The sequence below is a fragment of the Camelina sativa genome, chromosome 20, assembly GCF_030686135.1.
Source record: "Camelina sativa cultivar CO46 ecotype springtype chromosome 20, ASM3068613v1".
Taxonomy (NCBI): domain Eukaryota; kingdom Viridiplantae; phylum Streptophyta; class Magnoliopsida; order Brassicales; family Brassicaceae; genus Camelina; species Camelina sativa.
Window position 1 is genome coordinate 12740795 of NC_141899.1, and position 19591 is coordinate 12760385.

Consider the following 19591-nt stretch of genomic DNA (forward strand, 5'->3'; position numbering starts at 1 on the left):
GTACCAATCATACAAGGACACGTGTAGAAATAGTGGGACTAGTACGTAGACGTTAGATAACCACCACTCAGATAAAGAAAAGGATATGTGTTACGCAGAGGCGGGAGAGAGAGAGAGAGAGAGTCGAAGAACACATCAATGGCGTCTCTGCAACTCTGCGATGGCTATCTCTTCTTCAAACCCACTGCTTCTCCTCGATTGCTTTCTCAACGCATCTCTCACCGCCTCATCCCTAAAGCCTCCGCTTCTCCTCCTCCATCGTCTTCTTCTTCTTCTTCTTCCTCCTCCTCATTGTCTTTCAGTCGGCGGGAGCTTTTGTACCAATCGGCGGCGGTATCACTCTCCCTTTCTACCGTTGTCGGACCAGTAAAAGAAGCGAAAGCTGATGAACAGTTATCAGAATGGGAAAGAGTGTTTCTCCCAATCGATCCCGGCGTTGTTCTTCTCGACATTGCTTTCGTCCCCGATGAACCTAGCCGCGGTAACTTCCTCCTTTTTTTCTCCAATCTCCCCCCATTAGTCAATTTCGGAAGTTTTCATTCAGTTGCTGATTTCATGCTAGAAACAAATGTCAATTAGGGTTTTTATTGGGAACGAGACAGACGCTGTTAGAGACTAAAGACGGTGGAAACACTTGGAATCCACGCTCGATACCTTCAGCTGAAGAGGAAGATTTCAATTACAGATTCAATTCGATTAGCTTTAAAGGTAAAGAAGGATGGATCATTGGCAAGCCTGCTATCTTGTTGTATACTGCTGATGCTGGTGAGAATTGGGATAGGATTCCTCTTAGTTCTCAGCTTCCTGGAGATATGGTATTCTTTTTTTCCTTTGGTGTCTCATTTTTTTTATTTATAGATATTATGGTTTTTGTATTTGGCTATGAGAATGTGTTAAGCTTTTTTTTGTGTGTGTGTGTATGGTTACAATGTGGTTGTAGGTGTTTATAGAGGCGACAGCAGATAAGAGCGCAGAGATGGTCACTGATGAAGGTGCTATTTATGTTACTTCAAACAAGGGATATAACTGGAAAGCTGCTATTCAGGAAACTGTTTCAGCTACCTTGAACAGGTTCATTACCATTCTATATTGCTGGCGAATCTTATATGTAGTCATGGAAGTTAAGCGTAGTTGTTGATGAATTGGCATTGTGGGAACTTCAGTACATTCAATAGAGACCCTAATTCAGTTTTTTTTTTCCAATGGTCTTGCAGAACAGTATCCAGTGGAATCAGTGGTGCTAGTTACTACACGGGAACTTTCAGTGCAGTTAATCGTTCACCAGAAGGAAAGTATGTTGCTGTTTCTAGCCGTGGTAACTTCTTTCTGACATGGGAGCCTGGCCAGGTGAGCCTTTTATTCTGGCTTTTGCAGCATTTATCATGTGGTTTGCTGTTGAACTTTTAGTTCTTTTTTTATGTCGTTGCTAGGTGAAGTAGTAGCGCTTGCGTAGGATTTGATTTGATTATTTAGCACCAACGGAATAAATGTAAAGAAGAGTATAGCAATCCATTTATCCGAATTATGATCTAAGTAATTACTGCTAAGAGTCAAGTACTGTGTTTAGGTAAACTGTATCATGTCTTACTTAGAGTCAATTATGGTGTGTGGTTTGGTTGCTTTTAAAACTGTCATTCACCATAGTATTGGTACATTGCAGCCTTACTGGCAACCACACAATAGAGCTGTTGCCAGAAGAATTCAGAACATGGGATGGAGAGCTGATGGTGGTCTTTGGCTTCTTGTTCGTGGTGGAGGACTTTATCTTAGCAAAGGCACTGGGGTAAGTACTGCAGCAACAAGACTTTTCTCATTTTTTTCATACCTAACAAAGCTCATTTTGAGATTTATGCCACTTAGAGGATGAAACTAAACCCAGCCATGAACTAAGAAAACACTATTTCCTCATGATCTGAATTCTCTTCCAATGTTCTAATCTCCCTCTGACTTTGATCTCCACTATTGCTTAGATCTCAGAGGAGTTTGATGAAGTTCCAGTACAAAGTCGTGGCTTTGGCATTCTAGATGTTGGGTATCGTTCAGAGGTACATGAGTTTACTTGATTATCACTCAAACCTCTGAATTCGACTTCGGATCTTAACACCATTTGTTGTTGTGGTATTTGCAGGAAGAAGCATGGGCAGCAGGAGGCAGTGGCATTCTACTGAGAACAAGAAATGGAGGCAAGTCATGGAACCGAGACAAAGCCGCTGATAACATAGCAGCTAACCTTTACGCGGTCAAGTAAGTATCAAACATCGAAACCAGAGTCTTTTAAATCAACATCATTGTTCCTTCTTCCAGTCCTCTTAGCACAAACAAAACTAATGAGTTTCCAAATTTGTTTCTGTTAAATTTTGCAGATTTGTGGATGACAAGAAAGGTTTTGTGCTTGGCAACGATGGAGTCTTGCTCCGATATGTTGGATGAAAAAAAAAAGTGGCAGTAAAACATGGTTTTGTTTCAAATATCTTCTATCTGTAAAGCCTTTTAACTGCGTTTTGATACTACATATACACTATTGTATACATTCCTCTTCATATAAAATATATAAATCTTCTGAAAAAAGCTATGTTTGACTGGTAGTTGGATTTGGATATGGATCTAATCTATGTCTATAAGAAATTATAGTATTCTTCAGCAAAGATGACAAGAAACTATCTTCCCCTCGCCTACATTATCCAGTAGTACGAGCATAATATTTTCCCGTATTTATTGAATGTTAAGTGATATTTGTATATTTTTTAAACTAATCAAAATATGTTTTACATGAAAAAGTTCATGTAACTATGTAAAATTTAACCTTTTTATATTCAAATGATGAACGGTTATTACAATGACTCGAACCTATTACCCAAACTTTAGGAGTAGCACATTGACACAATTCCAAACGAAAAGAAAAACTCACAAGTAGAAAAACTAACATCATGGGCAACCAGTTAAATACCCAAACTCAACCGAACCTAAAATATAACTGTAGTTAAACTGTCGAACCCTAATTAAACAGCTGCCGTCACATGAATCTATTGTCTCTTCCGACCTCATCTCTCCACCGTTAATCAAATCTTGAGGTCTTCAAATCACCAATCCATGTCTAGCATATTCTTCCATCTCTTTGCCCATTATGCAGGGAGGAAGCCTTAAGAAAGGATACGGAGGCATCTCTCTCAATATTGGAGCAGTAAAGTTTTTTTGCGCAACAAACGGATGACTCAACAGCTCTGCCGCGGTAGCCCTACGTGACGGCTGCAAAGCCAAGCACCGCATCAAGAAGTCGTCTGCCATCGGAGATACAAGTCTGGGAAGCCTCCACATGTAACAGTGTCCCATATTCAATGGACAACCTCCAAACATCTCAATAATCGTACACCCTAGAGACCATATATCAACGGTCGACGATCCCATCTCTCCATCCGGTCCAAGAGATTCAGGCGGCATATACTGCTCCGTACCATGAAACAACGACCTAGAATCCGTACAAGGCTCTTTCGATAAACCGAAATCAGCAAGCTTAAGATCCCATGGCTCTCCAACAGTGGTGGAAGGGAAGACGAGGATGTTGGCTGGCTTTAGATCGCAGTGAACGTAGCCGTTTGTGTGAAGAGCGTCGAGTCCTTGTAGGATCATAAAAGCGGCACGTCCGATCATATTCTCAGGCATAGGCGTCCCACGAAACCTGGAGATCATATTGAAGAGCGTGCCTTTGGAGGCATACTCCATATAGATGTGACATCTTTGTTCTGGTGGGACGGATAAGTGAACGACAGAACTTAAGGCTTGGACGATGCGAGGATGATTGCGGAAACGAACCATGATCCTAATCTCTTTTTGGAAATCCTGCAATTGATTGAACGAAGAAGATGACTTCTTTGCGTAGAGTCGGAAGTTAGAATCGCGTTGGAGAGAGACACAGCCAAAGCTTCCTCTGCCAAGAAAAGAGACATGCTTCAATGAAGACTCGTCTACACGCATAGGTTCTCTCATCATCTTCTCCATGGTTGGTAATTAACACTCTCTTAAAATCTAGGGTTTGTTTCGATCTCTGATTTTTCTTCTACTTGGACAAATAAGAAAGCGAAACAAGTTATGGTTCGATAATGGAGTGCGATACAATCTATTTATAATAAGACCTAATTAAGTCGGTGGTTTCACTCCTACTCTTGTTTCGACTTGGAAAAGGAAACGTATCTGATATATTATCAGGGAAAAAAAAAGGAAAGGTTAAATATTAATATCTGATATAATAAAAAAAATAAAACCTAATCTAATTATAAAATATAAATTTACATAAAATTAATAAATGGGAGTAGTAAATATGTTTTGTATGAGAATTTATTAATTAATGTAAGTTTCAGTTCGTTTCGTTGTATGATTTTTTTTTTTTTTTTTTAATAATCTGGTTGTTGATAAGCTGTAACGCGGTTTTAGTTTCGAATATATTTATAATAACTAAAAATAATTAAAAAAAAAAAGATATTAATTGAGCGTCGTTCCGGTGGAGACGAGAGGGAGAAGAGAAGAGATCTCGCTCTCGTTCGTTTAATCCCCTCCGGAAACTCCGGTGAAAACAAAAGTTACATCGAACAACCCTCTTCTTCTTCTTCTTCTTCTTCAATCTCTCACCGTCACTTCCTCGTTTCTCGTTTTCCCCATTTTTTCCTCTTCCGAGAATTTTTGATCAGATCTAAGTTTTCAGAATAGGTTAATTAGAGCAATGCTCACGGATCGAGGGAGGCGGGTCTCTATTTGCAATGCGAGTTTTGAATTCAGCAATAGAAAATTCCGTGGCGATTTTAATGGTTACGGATTCGTAGATCTCTCTGAAGGTTGTCGTGATTGGAGTCCTTCGAGAAGATCATCATCATCATCATCATCTGTTTCGAAGATACTGCGTATCTCGTCACCTACCTCGTCTCCACCTTCTTCGACCACTCCTACCGGCACTGGTTATATCGAACACGAGGTCTCCAAGCTTGATACTCTCGCTGGCATTGCCATCAAATACGGCGTTGAGGTATTAATATTATAGTTTAGAAGCTGAATCGTGTTTACAAGAATTAGTTTTTACTTTTTGGGGGGGCTTGTGTGTGTTTTTTTTTTTAATTAAGTGTGGTGGGTGATTGATCAGGTTGCAGATATTACGAAGCTGAATGGGCTTGTGACTGATCTTCAGATGTTTGCTCTCAAGTCTCTCCGGATACCATTACCTGGGAGACACCCTCCTTCTCCATGCTTATCTAACGGCTCTCTTAATCTTGGGTATTAGCTTCATCCTCTCTTGTTGTATGGTAACTTAGAAGGATGTATAGTCTGTGACTTATTCTCAAGGTTTTTGCAGAACTTGAGCTGTTTTACATTAGATTATCTGTACATTAAGAAACTTAGACCAGGTTACGTTAGATAGCTCCATAAGATCAGGAAAGTGCTAAGTGAGAGTTGTTTATACTGTGGATAATGCTTATGGAGCGATGATACCAAACCAAGATGGGTTCTTGTCCCTTGTAAAAGTAAAAGAACCGTTTTGACGTTTTAATTTTAAATGATCATGATCGTACTCTACTGATTTGCGTTAAAGGACATCCACAATATCAAAGTAATGATATCACCATGACTGATATATGAAATCTTCTTGCAGAGAGGGGTGTCCTGAGCAAGCTTCATCACCAGCAAGCAATGGCAACCACCACCAAGACGTATTATTTGACTCCTTCCAGTCTTTGAAATTGAAGCCTTCAGAAAAGAAGGTTTCTCCAGCCATGAACTCCTTGCAAGGTTACTATGGATTGAAACCAAAAAACAGAAGAGCTTCTGAAGGTTTTGATATGGGACTGTACAAGAAGAAAGAGTCTTCTCATTTCCAAGACAATGATCAGTACCTCACTCCTTTGCCAGCAACCAATACTCCCTTAAGTCACCACAGAAAATCAAGAAGCTTGGTAGATGCAGTCCTCGCCGAGGTCAACCAATCACCCAACTATTTAAAGGCAGTTGGAAGACGAGAAGTGAATTCTGATAAGCCAATGACAAGACGCCAAAAATCTGAAGCCGATTTTAATTCACGAGCTCCAGAACTGCTTATGAAAGAGGATAACCGAAGCTGCAGCAGTGGCGGGTTTTCTGCAATAGCTGGCAAAGGTTTAGCACTGAGATCCAAAGCATCAAGCAGAACTAACTTATCAGCAGATACTGACACCGGTAATGTCAATTCCACACCGATCAATCTAATGGATGCTCCTGTGGGAGACAGCTTCTCAAGCGTGAGGAAATCGTTTAGCGCCTCTAGTCTCCAAGAAACGAACTGTAACAGCAACGGTTCATCGAAATGGCCAACCTCGAAATGGACCCTGAAACCTGATTTACTCACACAAGCAGCCATGGCCAGTTCTATTTTTGATGGATTGCCTAAGCCTTTAACTGGTAGGAGAATCAAAAAGGCCGTGGACTAAGGTTAGTTAGGTCCCCGTCCGTCTCGTGTTATTGACTGTCCACTCCAAAAAGCTAAAGAAGCCGATAGCTATTTATTTATTTAGATTGGTAAGTAAATAGAAGTAAAAAGTGTATTATTATTGCATTTCATTTATTAAAAACCAATAATGTAATAATAGGTAGTGAAAGTGAGAGTCAAGTTAGGCAATAATTTTTGCTGGAATTCAAAAGATTACAAACTTTTTGATTTGTGTATGTCAGATGAATAATGGAATACCAGAATATTCAAACTATTTCTTTGATATAAAACTTTTTAGCTGTATAATTTTGCAGAATGATCATTAGTTTGAAGTATATATTAAGCATTGCTAGTTTTTACAATTTTAACTGGTGATGTTATAATTGATGTGCCAATGTAACAGCTGAAAATAATTACTTTTTCTAATTAAAAAAAAAAATCGAAAAAAAAAAAAGAAGAAGAAAGTATTACTAATAAATCTGAAATCCCTAAAGCTCTCGAGTCGAGTTTTCATTTCTCGAGCAATTTCACTCTCCCTCCCCGAACAACCCTTTAGAGCTCCGATGATGATGAGGGGTCTAGTTTCCGGCGCCAAGAGGCTATCAACTCCATCGTCCATGGCGACAAGCATCGCCACTGCTAGAAGGAGTTACAGTCTGATTCCGATGGTTATTGAGCACTCATCGCGAGGTGAGAGAGCGTACGACATCTTCTCTCGATTGCTCAAGGAGCGTATCATCTGCATCAACGGTCCCATTAATGACGATACCTCTCACGTCGTCGTCGCTCAGCTTCTTTACCTCGAGTCTGAGAATCCTTCGAAGCCGATCCATATGTATCTCAATTCACCTGGCGGCCATGTCACCGCCGGTACGCTTCAGCTTTCCGTTTCCTTAGCTTTTTGATCTTTCGATTCGTCGTAATTGTGAGTAGTGTGATTGGGAATCAGATTGCTAGATGCCATGGCTTTGTCAATGCTCTCTTACTTAGTACAGTAGGAAAAATTAATACTGTTCGTTGATACTTGTTCCGATGTAGATTTGGGTATTTAACTAGGGTTTGTCACTTCACTTGATTACTGCAATGAGGCTGCTGAAATGTTCGAGTGTCTCGTTTGTGATGACGAGTTAAACACTGTATCAATTTCAGATCTTTTATCATTTGTTTCTAATGTGTCCTGTGTGAGTCTGTGACTCATTTTTTAATCTGTTTCTTTGGTACAGGTCTTGCAATTTATGATACTATGCAGTACATCCGCTCTCCGATTAGCACAATTTGTTTAGGTCAGGCTGCATCAATGGCTTCTCTTCTCTTGGCAGCAGGTGCCAAGGGGCAAAGGCGGTCTCTCCCAAATGCAACTGTTATGATTCATCAGCCTTCTGGAGGTTATAGTGGACAGGCGAAGGATATAACGATTCACACAAAACAGATTGTTCGTGTGTGGGATGCGTTAAATGAACTGTATGTCAAACACACGGGTCAGCCTCTCGACGTGGTTGCAAAGAACATGGATAGGGATCATTTCATGACTCCTGCAGAGGCAAAGGCGTTTGGAATAATCGATGAAGTAATTGATGAAAGACCATTGGAGTTGGTGAAAGATGCAGTTGGAAATGAAAGCAAAGATAAGAAGAGTTCAAGTTAGGAAGTAACTGGTAATCAAAAAGTAATAAATTTTCTTCTTTTCCTCTACCTGTTTTTGCTTTGCTCCAGTTAGATTTCCTTGGATGAAGTTATGGTCTGAGGGCATGATCTCTCAAGCTGTTTTTATTCTTTCATACATCGATCATGACTATATTTCAGAACTCTCTTTCCTTGCGTGTTTACAGAGTCTTCATATTTGATTCAGTAAAATGAGTATTGGATTAAAGAGCGGTTTTAAGTCTTAATTGCATGCATGCATTGCAAAATCTTAGATTATATAAGCACATTCTTTTAAACTAACTAGAAAGTCTAGGTATGAGATGTTGAGTTTCAGAAATCCCAGTCCTAGTTGATTTACTTATGTTAGATGCTGTGGTTTACTGTTCTTTATGCTCTTGATCGATAGTCTTCGGTGTCATGGTTGGAGAACCTGATGTAATTCTGAATTGCAACTTATTTATAGTTAGTTAGAACTTAGAACACCATCAGATGCTTTTGTGGTAACACCATTGGTATATGATTATGGTTGGAGAATTAGGGACATTTTTAAGAGTTAAGATCTCTATGGCAAGTCTCTTAATATTATCTGTAAGGATGAGTCTTGCTTTTTTTATGTGGTGGTTTTGTTGCTAGTTTCTTTAATTGGGGAAGTGGAAAATTAACATAATATATTCTATATTTTTACTTATTTTTAAAATGGAAACGTGAAAGAAAGTGTTGATAATAATAAAAGAAAAAGGGGAAATATACCTGTTTGACCAAAAAATGTCTTAATATAACTTAGGACTTAGGATTAGTGAGATTAAGAAAATATAGATAAAAAAGTAAATTGGAGAAAAAAAGAAAAGAAATCTTTTGTTCGATTTCGATCTACGCTTTGTTAAAAAAAAAAAAGGGAAAAAAACGCCGACAACAGTAACCAAAGTTCTATCTCTCACAAAAACTTCTTCGCAAGTTTTTCACCTTTCAGCCCTAACCCCATCGTATCCCTCTCGCGACCGCCTCAATCAATCTTTTGTCTGGATCGCTCTCGCTCTTTCTCTATCTCTCGCTACGTCTCTGTTACTCGCTTCGTGATCCGTAAGGTGTCTCCGCTGCCCACATCAATCAGCGAGGTTCTTCCGGTGGAATTATCCTCGGAGATTCTAATTGGGTATCTGGGTTAGATTGGATTCCACAATTCTCTTCGGTGTTCCCGTTTTGCGTTCAAAATTAGGGTTTATAGAGGTCTCGCCTATGGCTCCTGGGCGTAAAAGAGGAGGGAGCAAGACCAAGGCCAAGGGGCAGTTGATTCTCGGTGATCTGGTTCTTGCCAAAGTCAAAGGCTTCCCTGCTTGGCCTGCCAAGGTGCGTTCTGATTCCTGAATTCGCTTTTTCATTCTTCTTCACTGATTTTTTTTTTTTTTTTTTCTAGTTTTGGCTTCTTCTCTAATTCATCCTCAATATAGTCCTTATGTCCATAGGTCATCATCTTTTTTTTTTTTTTTTTTGTTGGGTCTTCTGTTTTTAATTGTTAGGAATTTCAGTATCTGATGATGGGACACATTCACTTTATGGAACTTTTTTTTGGGTTGTCTGTTTATTTTGCCTCGTAGTCGGTGTGATGTATAGTTGAAATTCCGTTTGTTGATGAGCTTTAGTGTTCTCTTTTTTTTTTTTTTTGTTGAGAGCCTTACGTACATTATTAGACTGGTTTAAGATTTACCTGATTTTGAAATTGCACCCGATTTAAAGTCAGTTAAATCATCTCTCTAGTTACACGATCAGATTCCACTGTTGAATTATGAAAAAACATATGTTTATTCATCTCGATAAATAGTGAGCATCGTAATCTAGTTTAGTTAATCTCTCTTGTGAAGTGATCTGGTTTTGTGTTTCAGGTGAGCCGGCCTGAAGATTGGAATCGTGCGCCAGACCCAAAGAAGCACTTTGTTCAGTTCTTTGGAACAGAGGAAATGTAAGCTACTCTCGTATATGTATACTTATTTTCAGTTAGCTGAGACATAGTATTCTTAAATTCTGGTACCTTATCATCCAGAAAGGTATATTAACTTTAGTAATTCTTTGGAGTTGATCATTGACCAAGTTATATTCCTTTACTGCAGAGCTTTTGTTGCGCCACCTGATATCCAAGCTTTTACTAGTGAGGCAAAGAGCAAGCTATTAGCTAGATGTCAAGGTAAAACAGTCAAGTACTTTGCACAAGCAGTAAAGGATATCTGCACTGCATTTGAAAAGTTGCAGAATCACAAGTCAACTGATTTGGGCAATGAGGATTCTCTGGATGCTGCTGAGCCTAGTTTGACAAAAGCTGAGATAGTGGATGGAACAGATCATACAGTCACTGAGTCTGATGGAACTGATAACTTTGATTCTAGGGTGGATCCTTGCTTCCCCAAAGTAGATAAGAATAATGTTGAAGACACAAAGGCTGAGATCACAACCACATCCTCTGGTAGCGAGTCACTGGAGCATGGTTCAGATGACCCTAAAATAAAGGAAGAAGATTTTGATAAAGGAACTGACGCTAATGCCTGCATTGAACATTTTGGTAATGGCCAAAAGAAGCTGGCCAACGGTAAGAGTATTAAGAAGGTAGCAGGTGGCTCTGATGTAAAAGATGAAGATACAGTTCACAGAGTCAAAAGCAAAAACTCACATGTACCTGGTGGTCGAGCTGCCAGTGGTAACTCCGATTCCAAAAAGTCCAAAGGTCTGTTGACAGAGAAATCTAGCTCCAAAGTGTCTGCTGGCAAGCATGAAAATTCACCTGGCTTCAAGGGTGGGGTTCCCGGAAAGAAAAGAAAGCTTGAAACTGAACTAGGAAAGCCTGCACCTAGAGTAGATGGAAGCTCACGAGCTGCTAAAAAGCCGCGATTTGAAAGTGCGAATGATAAAGAAAAGTGTGCAATTGATGATGAATCTGATTTTACTGGGATAGTATCAGATATTAAGCGTGAAATTGTTTTAGGATTAAGTGCCAGCGGTGGAAATTTACAATTTGATAAAGAAGTAGTTGCATATACAAAGCGCCGGAGACAAACAATGGAGAATGCTACCTCTCCTTCTTTTTCTGGGTCTCGTGATAAATCTGGGAAAGGTCATCTGGAACAGAAAGACCATTCCTCCCCTGTTAGTAATGTTAAGGTTCCAGCTCCACAGTCGCTGAAAAAGCGGAGGGCTGTTTGTATCTATGACGAAGACGATGATGAAGATCCAAAAACCCCATTACATGGAAGACCAGCCATTGTTCCGAAAACAGTATTAGTCTTGACTGATGGTCATAAAAGTGCTAGCGTGGGTCATGGCACTTCTACTAAAGCTAAGATATCTGCTGGATCTACAGAGAGTACTGAACTAAGAAAATTTCCTCTGCGTAAACATTGTGAGGATGCACCACGTGTATTACCAGGTTATGCGGAGAATTCTACTAACAGCTTACCCATGGTAAAACCCATCAATGAGTTGCAGCCGAAGGATGTCAAGCGTTCTCCGAAGATGTCCCCTCAGCTGGTTTTAACCAACAAGCACGTTGCAGGACAACAAAAAGTTGCAAAGTCATCTGTGAAGGTTTCTGCTTCTGTGATGGCAAAGAAGCCTCAAAGTGAATCTTGTAAGGAGGCAGTTAGGGGTTCTGATAAAGTAAGCTCTTCTCAGGCTCAGCCAGCAAATCTGAGACACAAGTCAGCTTCAGTTGGAGAGAGGCCAACAGTGGTTTCAAAAGCTGCATTTCGTGTGAATGACGCTGGTGTTTCAAGAGACACGTCTGAGAACTTGTCTGGTGGCAAGTATGTCACATTCTATCTGTCATCTTTTTGTGTTAATGCCGGCTTGCTTATAATTTTTTAATTTTTTAATTATTTTTTTTTGCAGCCTTGACGTCAGTCGAGAAAAGTGGAGTGCTCCATTTACCAGTGCAAAGACCCCAGATTCTGCTGCATCTATGAAGGATTTAATTGCAGCTGCACAGGCGAAAAGAAAACTAGCACATTCACATAATTCAATGTTTGGGAATTTGAACCCTAGTTTCTTAAGCATCAGTGATACACAGATGAGGAGCCATAGCCCATTGGTTCAGAATGCTTCAGCATCTGCTGCCATCGCAATGCCATTAGTTGTTGAAGGACATCAACAAGATTCTTCTCCATCAAATCATGGGCAGAAGTCGTCATCAATAAATCAGATTGAGACTGATGATAATGACGAGAGAAGACTTAGTTCAGGACATAGGTCAGTTGGAGGTTCACTTAGTGGTGGCACTGAGGCTGCTGTTTCTCGGGATGCTTTTGAAGGCATGATAGAGACCTTATCAAGAACTAGGGAAAGTATTGGCCGTGCAACTCGGCTAGCTATTGATTGTGCCAAATATGGGCTTGCTAGTGAGGTAAGATGTTTGGTTGGTTTTCATTAAATTTTTTCTTAAGGCTGACAACAAACTTAATGTCAGGCTGCACACATAAAATCAATTGCTTTCACAAAATTATTTATAGCATATGGTGTGTAACATTGTTCATAGAATAGTTGCTTTAACTGGGAAATTTTGTTTGTGTTTTTATCTAGGTGGTGGAACTTCTCATACGAAAGTTGGAAAGTGAATCTCACTTCCATCGTAAAGTTGACTTGTTCTTTCTCGTTGACTCTATCACCCAGCATTCACACAGCCAAAAAGGTGAGGGTTCCGTTTGAGGATGCAATACCTGTTATCAAATTATTGCATCCCTGAAATGCTTATGGTATTTAGATTTTGTTCTTTATTGTTTTAAACAGCTTTCAAATAGAACACCTAAATTATTCTGATGCTTGTGAATTCTTTTTCTAGGTGTTGCTGGTGCTTCTTACGTTCCTACTGTGCAAGCTGCTTTGCCACGTCTTTTACGTGCCGCTGCTCCTCCAGGGACTGGTGCTAGTGATAATCGTCGTAAATGTCTGAAGGTACTTTTACTATTTGCTTGTTTCTAGGTTATCCTTACATCTTTTTAGGTTGGAGTCAGTGACCTCTTTGCTTTTTCAGGTTCTGAAGTTGTGGCTTGAAAGGAAAGTTTTCCCCGAATCTCTTCTGCGACGTTATATTGATGATATTAGAGCTTCTGGTGATGATGCAACAGTTGGGTTTTCCCTGCGACGTCCTTCTAGATCTGAGCGTGCTGTAGATGATCCTCTCAGGGAAATGGAAGGGATGCTTGTCGATGAGTATGGCAGGTATGCTAAACGACTGTCTTGCTTAGTAGTTTATTTTCCGGATTTTTTACATACTGATTAACTGATGACAAAATAACTATAAAAAGTTGTTTGAGATGTTAGAGATGTTAGAGATGCGTTTGGTGCTATTCAGTAGAGTGGTTATGAACTTATGTGCCATTTTTTTCTGCAGCAATGCAACGTTTCATCTGCCTGGGTTTTTTTCTTCTCATAATTTTGAAGATGATGAAGAAGATGACGATCTTCCAACAGCAGAAAAAATAAAAAGCACATCTGATGTGGAACGTTTCAATGCTTTAGATGATTTGGAAGTACATGATACTTTGAGTGATAAATCCCATCGAGTTTTGGAGGATGTAGATCGTGAACTTGAAATGGAAGATGTATCTGGTCAGCAGAAAGATGTAGCACCTTCCACGTTCTGTGAGAATGAGACAAAAGAACAGTCACAGGATGTTATGGAACCAGTTGCACAAAAATCTACCGAGGTCCCTTCCCTTCCAGAGGGATCTCCTCCGCTACCTCATGAATCACCTCCGTCTCTCCCTCCTTTACCACCTTCTCCCCCACCTCCATCACCGCCTCTTCCGCCTTCATCTCCACCTCCATTACTGCCACCACTGCCTCCCGCAGTGCAGTGTCCACCTCCACCACCGCCGCCCCTTTCACCTCCACCTTCACCGCCGCCTCCACCTTCACTGCCGCCTCCACCTCTACCACCACTGCCTTCACAATCTATAGCTTTACCACTATCACTAACAACTCAACCATCCTTAGGTAGCCATCACCAGTTACTACTTCAACCTGGATTTCCTCCCCCAGCATATCCATTATCACATCACACATACCCAGGATCTGTGCAGCAAGACCGCTGTAGCATTTTCACTGTAAGTTCTTTGATTTATTCTGTTTGATGTTACTCATTTTCGCTGTAAGTTCCTTAATATATATATGCATCATTTATCACTTATTTCTCAACTCCTGGGCATCATGTGCAGGGTGATCAAATTGTCCAAGGGCCAGGAAGTTCTTCACGTAGAAGTCATGTTGAGGGGGCTGGACAAACCGAATTTTTTGTGCAGCAGTCATCTAGTTTTTCACCAGCAGGAGTGTGCAGTTCCAGGGAACCTTCATCATTTACTTCCTCCAGACAACTAGAATTTGGGAGCAGCGATGTACTTTTTAATCCTGAAGTTTCTTCACAGAACCAACGGTTTCAGCCGAGCAAATCTCTGTCCCAAAGACCTATAGTTAGGCTGCCTTCAGCACCGTCCAGTCATTTTTCGTATCCAAGCCATGTTCAATCACAATCCCAGCATTCCTACACTCATCCATACTCTTTCCCACCTCAACATGATGATGGACGGCGATACAGAAATGAGGAACCATGGCGGATTCCTTCAAGTGGACATCATGCAGAAAGTCAGAGTGGTGCCTGGAGACATGGAAGAAATTCACATCCAGGCCTTCCTAGAGTTACAGATAGTATGTAGATGCTTGAATCCTTATTAATCCTTTAGCTATTGAGTTTTATAACTTACATGATTGCTTGTGATAACTGTGATACATATGTTGATTAATGATTATTGTTTTCCAGTATGTCTGTTTGTGTAATGACTTAATTCCTTGCAATTGATGGTCTTGCTTGCAATTCCTTAGGTTTCTTCCGGCCAGCTCCAGAACGTCCACCTTCAGGGAGCTATCAGCCTTCTGCTACTAGTAACTTACAAGCTGCCCCTGCAATGCCAGGTGAGACTATCTCAGTCAAAGCATCTATTTGTAAACTCTCAAGACACCGCCAGAAACCTTTTTACTTGCCTTAACATTTTAATTACCCATTTAAGGTCATGCTGCTTCCCAGATGCTACCATCTCGGCCAGACATGCCTACCGCGAATTGTTGGAGGCCATCTTGAAGTGAAGGTAGAATTTTGTTGGCCTGCTCCTGTTTGTATCAATGGAAACGAAGCTGCTAGTGTCTCATTAACAAGGTTAATCCTCTAGGTTTGATTTTCTAAATACTTAAGTCAAGTCTTTTATCAGTGTTGTCATCAAACAGTTACAGTTATACTACTTTCTCTTCCGTGGAGGAATTTTTCGGAGATGACCACTTCCAGAGGCATCAAAAACTACTGCAGACTTTTGCCAGGATTCTGTATATTGTATTTTTCCCTGTCAAATGTATCTGTGGATCATATTCTTCACAGTATAGGTTCTTGTTTTTTAATTGGTTAGTGCTTCCGTTTCGCAGATCCTGTAATTATGCCTATCACATTGTGCTCAAAAGCTTTTCCTGGTTTAATGAAATTTAAACTTTATAGTCAAAAATGGTTCTTTTGTTTCATTTTCTGAGCTCTGTAATCGTTGCCGGTCTCTGAGAAATCATATTAATGAATACACTGTTAAGAGTGTATTTGACTAGTTAAACAGACTTAGGTGGCAAGAATATTCAGTGTGAGCCTGAGTTTGCTCCCTTGTTAGCTTCTAGATTAGAGGCCTACTGCTTACTCGTATCTTGTTGTTTGAATGAGTAACTTAGGTCTACTATATACATGGCAGGTCCTATTGTAGACATCGCTATAACTACTTTCTCAATTTCGTAATTTTTTTTCATCTCATGTCTCTCTCTTATGGAGATAAGCCATGTCTCGCTGCCTTGTATTTTTAGCAGGAACAAGAAGCATGCATTTCTATACAATTGTGAGTCCAGTTAGTCCATTTTACAGTTGCTATCTGGTGCATTCTGAAGAAGTATCGAAGACTTGTGAGGTAATGCTTTCTATTTGTTTGTCTGAAAAAAATTTGCTCTCTGCTCAAACCATGTGACATAACGAGGTTTGACTTCATATTATTGCGAGCACTTGATGAAGTGTTTGCTCCATTTGATTTCGCAGAAGAGCCATTTTGTTTTTTAGATTTTGCAAATACATATTTGAAATGATAGAAAATAAAAAAAGAAAGAGCCGTTCTCTTGACCTTTACGTAGTTCCAAATGATGGTGGAAACTTAGGAATTGATGTGAATGACCTAAATGTGAGCTTATGGTATCCATGGCTTGGCTTGAGACAAGCAGCTAATCTTAATTCAGTGGTTTCAAAACAACCACCTTCTTAACTTGTTCGAAGGATGTGTTGTCTGCTGACACACTCGCCTGTCTTGTTTTGTTGGCATGAATCTTCCTGTTTGAATGGTCTGGGGGTTGTACATGTGAATGAATATATGTGCTGATAGGCTGCCCGCAATAGCCTTTATAGTCTTTTTTTTAAGGAGGTTTTCATCATACATATGTTTTCAAAGTGGGGGGTGGCCTTTCTTTCAAATAAGAATTTGTGGTGCTAGATGCTTCTTGCTTGTTCTTTGGTAAATATTCTGGATTTTAATCGCTTATTGTCACAGTTTGATATTTGGCACGTCTTTGAAACAACTAGATAATGTAGCCTCTCCTCTAGCATTCCATTTATGCCAACTCTCCTTTCTTTTGTTATATTTGTCTTTGTATATATCTATGTATTTCTAATTATTCGACGAATGGAAACACTGTACTTTCTCCAGTTATGGTCTGAGTTTTATGATATAGTGCTTGTTTCGCTCGAAGTATAAGGTCTCTCGGCCCTTCCTGCTTGCTTTTTCTGTTGTTAAGTACGTTCAGTGTGGAGACTATATAGTTAGATTGAGAATCAGAGACTTGTTTTCATTAGATGTTTCACGATGAACAGCAATAGGTATAATTTAGAACATAAAAGTTTGATGTGGACAAAGATGTATCAGTAATTGGGAGGGATTCTGTATTGGATGTTGGTACTTGACACAGTCAATTTTCTTGAGGAAATAACGAGTATTATTGTTTGTAAGACCATCCATCAGAGAAATTACATAATTTCATCAGCCAATGGTTGAATGTACTTGTCCCTTTTGGAGTGTAGGTTTATTTGACTATATCTAACTGCTATGAATGGTTAGCTTCTTAGTCCTCATTAAGTCAACTGTTATTTCTTTTATGTTATCAAATGCTTTTGGGGATAGGTTTTCATATACTTGTGTTTGTGGACTTCAATTGCGAGATAAATGTCATTCTTAAAGGTTTCAAGTGACTTGCGTCTTGCAACAGGCCTTTGGTGCAGAGCTGAACCACCTGAATCGCTGGCAAACGCCATGCTAGCAACCATGTGCAAATTAAAAGAGATGGGTTACACACAAGGCAGTCCTGATTGGCTTTTGCAAAAGAATGAGTAAGAAAATTTTCTCCTGTTCTGAGCCTACTACTGTAAAGTTAACTAACAAATATAGTAATGAGAACATATCATGGAGAGTTTGTCTCACATGGAATGGCTACAAGAAATCCTGATTTGTTACATGGTCGTTTTTCAGGTTTTGAAATTCGGAAATTTGTTCGGGTGCCAAGAGTTGCAGGTCTTCTGAAACCGAACTAGGCTTTAGACGATTGAGATCTTCACTTAACGATTCAGTTTCTCAAGTTTGGAGGTTAGTTTTTGTCATCACTGACAAGGTCTTAAGCTTATCAATGAAGTCTCTTTTGGGGTAGAGTTTATAACTTAAGGCCAAATCGATAGCTTTTGTAAATGTTGATATATCTAATTTTAATGGCAGAAATGTTGTTTTACTATTAAAGAAAGATCAATATAGTTGACAACAGAAGAGACCTAACATGTGTAATTTAAAAATTAAACCAAGTTGTTCGAAGTTTTATTTAAAAAAATGTGTTACTTTTTCTCTCTGTGTCTAGTATAATGGTCTTGGATTTCATTTTGGCAACTAGATTTGAACAAAGAAAAGCTGTTTAAAGTCCTGGCCAACAAAGGTAATCATAAAGCTTTCAGCCTAACACTTCAAACCGAAGTATATTACTGATTGTAAGCTTGGCTGTTATGAAAGGTTTGAAGCAAAATATGTACTTCGTTTAGCCCCAAATTCTGCTAATTAAAAAATGTGGATTATCTATAATCGTACTAAAATCTAAACTACATAACTGAGCATTTTACAATTAGTTATGCAAGGCACGATAAATTGGTAAGGTAATTGAAACCCCAAAGGCTATGATGCAATTTTGTTACACAGTTTGAGTTTGGAAATAACGGAAGTGTTAAAATGTTGGTAACGATTCACAAGACAAGGTCAAAATTTCCTGTATCTGTGTGTGCACGCATGAACGAATATCAACAATCGTGTGATACGAACAAACATATAAACAAGACACTTCACGTATAAAAATAGAGAAGTAAAAAAAAACATTCCAAAACTTGAAACCGTCGTTACAGCGTAACACGGTGTTGCCGAACAAGAAATCCTTCCAAAACGACCTTTTTCTTGTAAGCCTCAGAACTCAAATCCAAGTCACCTGGAAACAATCTGCTTTCAGTTTTATCGCCACCACTGCGTTTGAGTTTGGCCACAGCAACCGCAGTCGCAGCTTCTTTAAAGCGAGGGAGAAAATAACACCAAACGGATGTACAAAGAATCGCGCACACACGTCCCCACATCAACATTATCAGTAACGTTAGCATTATGATTGATATCCCAATTACCGGGTCGAAGTTACCCACCCGTGACTCTTTCCTGACCCTTGACGACTTCTCCCTTAATACTCTCGGCTTCAACCCCGGCCCAACGGCTTTAATCGGGTCGAGTTTCCCACCACAGACTTGTTCATGACTCATGTGGTAACCGGAGACACTCAACGGATCCGGGTTTATGTCTCTTTGTTCGTTCGTGTCTATCTGAAAAAAAAAAAAAAAAAAAAAACAGAGAAGTTTAAAACAAAACCCAATCTTTTAGACAATGTCATCATAAAAATGTGGAACCATTACAATTTTTTGTTAATTTTGGCTTTGATTATTAACAACACTTATAAGTTATAACAGAAAATTATGAATACAAATGTTTCAATTTTTACTTTGCATTATACATAATTAGTCAGAAAAATAGATACCTGGTTACGCTCATGATCAACTTTCTTATAACCACTAGTCGCAATATACTTCCGATCAGTAACATGACGTACCACACTGAACAGATTTTGCTTATCATCTTTAACAATCGAGTTTTGTTTCTCCGACGTCTCGTATATCGGCGTCAGTGTGATCTCGTCTTCCTTCAAACGAAACCAACTACGAGTTCTCGTCTTCTTTTTCTTCTCTTGCCCTGCGTCTACAGTTCGTTTGTCTGAATGAATTTTCCGAGAAACCCCGAAACAGCGAAGAACATATGAAGAAGAAGAAGAAGAAGAAGAGTCTGTTCTCTTCTTCTCAGGTTTGCCCATGAGCGCTGAATCAAAAGGACTCCAGAT

At 39.5% G+C, this 19591-nt stretch overlaps 6 protein-coding genes across 15 annotated transcripts; 4 read left to right on the forward strand and 2 right to left on the reverse strand.

Moving 5' to 3' along the window:
* Window positions 1-54: 54 nt before the first annotated feature.
* On the forward strand, window positions 55-2479 carry LOC104770663 (photosystem II stability/assembly factor HCF136, chloroplastic). Its single transcript, XM_010495123.3, has 8 exons — window positions 55-481; window positions 580-815; window positions 941-1071; window positions 1215-1347; window positions 1661-1783; window positions 1971-2045; window positions 2129-2244; window positions 2364-2479. The coding sequence occupies exons 1-8, from the start codon at window positions 139-141 to the stop codon at window positions 2428-2430; spliced, it is 1224 nt and encodes a 407-aa protein (XP_010493425.1). The 5' UTR covers window positions 55-138; the 3' UTR covers window positions 2431-2479.
* A 474-nt stretch (window positions 2480-2953) lies between these two features.
* Window positions 2954-4065, reverse strand: LOC104770664 (mitogen-activated protein kinase kinase kinase 20-like). The gene has a single exon (XM_010495124.3). It carries the CDS (start codon window positions 3994-3996, stop codon window positions 3076-3078), a length of 921 nt encoding a protein of 306 aa, XP_010493426.1. The 5' UTR covers window positions 3997-4065; the 3' UTR covers window positions 2954-3075.
* Window positions 4066-4426: 361 nt separating this feature from the next.
* Window positions 4427-6719, forward strand: LOC104770665 (uncharacterized). The gene is made up of 3 exons (XM_010495125.3): window positions 4427-5014; window positions 5129-5259; window positions 5636-6719. Exons 1-3 carry the CDS (start codon window positions 4715-4717, stop codon window positions 6444-6446), a joined length of 1242 nt encoding a protein of 413 aa, XP_010493427.2. The 5' UTR covers window positions 4427-4714; the 3' UTR covers window positions 6447-6719.
* A 180-nt stretch (window positions 6720-6899) lies between these two features.
* On the forward strand, window positions 6900-8317 carry LOC104770666 (ATP-dependent Clp protease proteolytic subunit 2, mitochondrial). Its single transcript, XM_010495126.3, has 2 exons — window positions 6900-7315; window positions 7669-8317. The coding sequence occupies exons 1-2, from the start codon at window positions 7009-7011 to the stop codon at window positions 8088-8090; spliced, it is 729 nt and encodes a 242-aa protein (XP_010493428.1). The 5' UTR covers window positions 6900-7008; the 3' UTR covers window positions 8091-8317.
* A 416-nt stretch (window positions 8318-8733) lies between these two features.
* On the forward strand, window positions 8734-18004 carry LOC104772484 (ENHANCER OF AG-4 protein 2). 10 transcript variants are annotated; one of them, XR_015593209.1, is made up of 14 exons: window positions 8894-9436; window positions 9970-10046; window positions 10195-11877; window positions 11963-12473; window positions 12650-12758; window positions 12909-13021; window positions 13101-13288; window positions 13461-14175; window positions 14287-14773; window positions 14948-15037; window positions 15133-15278; window positions 15956-16056; window positions 17396-17516; window positions 17656-18004. XR_015593209.1 is itself a non-coding variant. In XM_087505502.1 (11 exons), exons 1-11 carry the CDS (start codon window positions 9326-9328, stop codon window positions 15201-15203), a joined length of 4155 nt encoding a protein of 1384 aa, XP_087361628.1. In that variant the 5' UTR covers window positions 8734-9325; the 3' UTR covers window positions 15204-15615. The 10 variants fall into 10 exon arrangements, 2 of the variants coding, with proteins under 2 accessions (XP_087361628.1, XP_087361629.1); XR_015593208.1 differs by having other exon boundaries at window positions 15959-16056; XR_015593211.1 differs by having other exon boundaries at window positions 15133-15210.
* Window positions 18005-18388: 384 nt separating this feature from the next.
* On the reverse strand, window positions 18389-19591 carry LOC104770668 (uncharacterized protein At5g23160-like). Its single transcript, XM_010495127.2, has 2 exons — window positions 19235-19591; window positions 18389-19022 (listed from the first exon to the last, which is right to left on the reverse strand). The coding sequence occupies exons 1-2, from the start codon at window positions 19562-19564 to the stop codon at window positions 18558-18560; spliced, it is 795 nt and encodes a 264-aa protein (XP_010493429.2). The 5' UTR covers window positions 19565-19591; the 3' UTR covers window positions 18389-18557.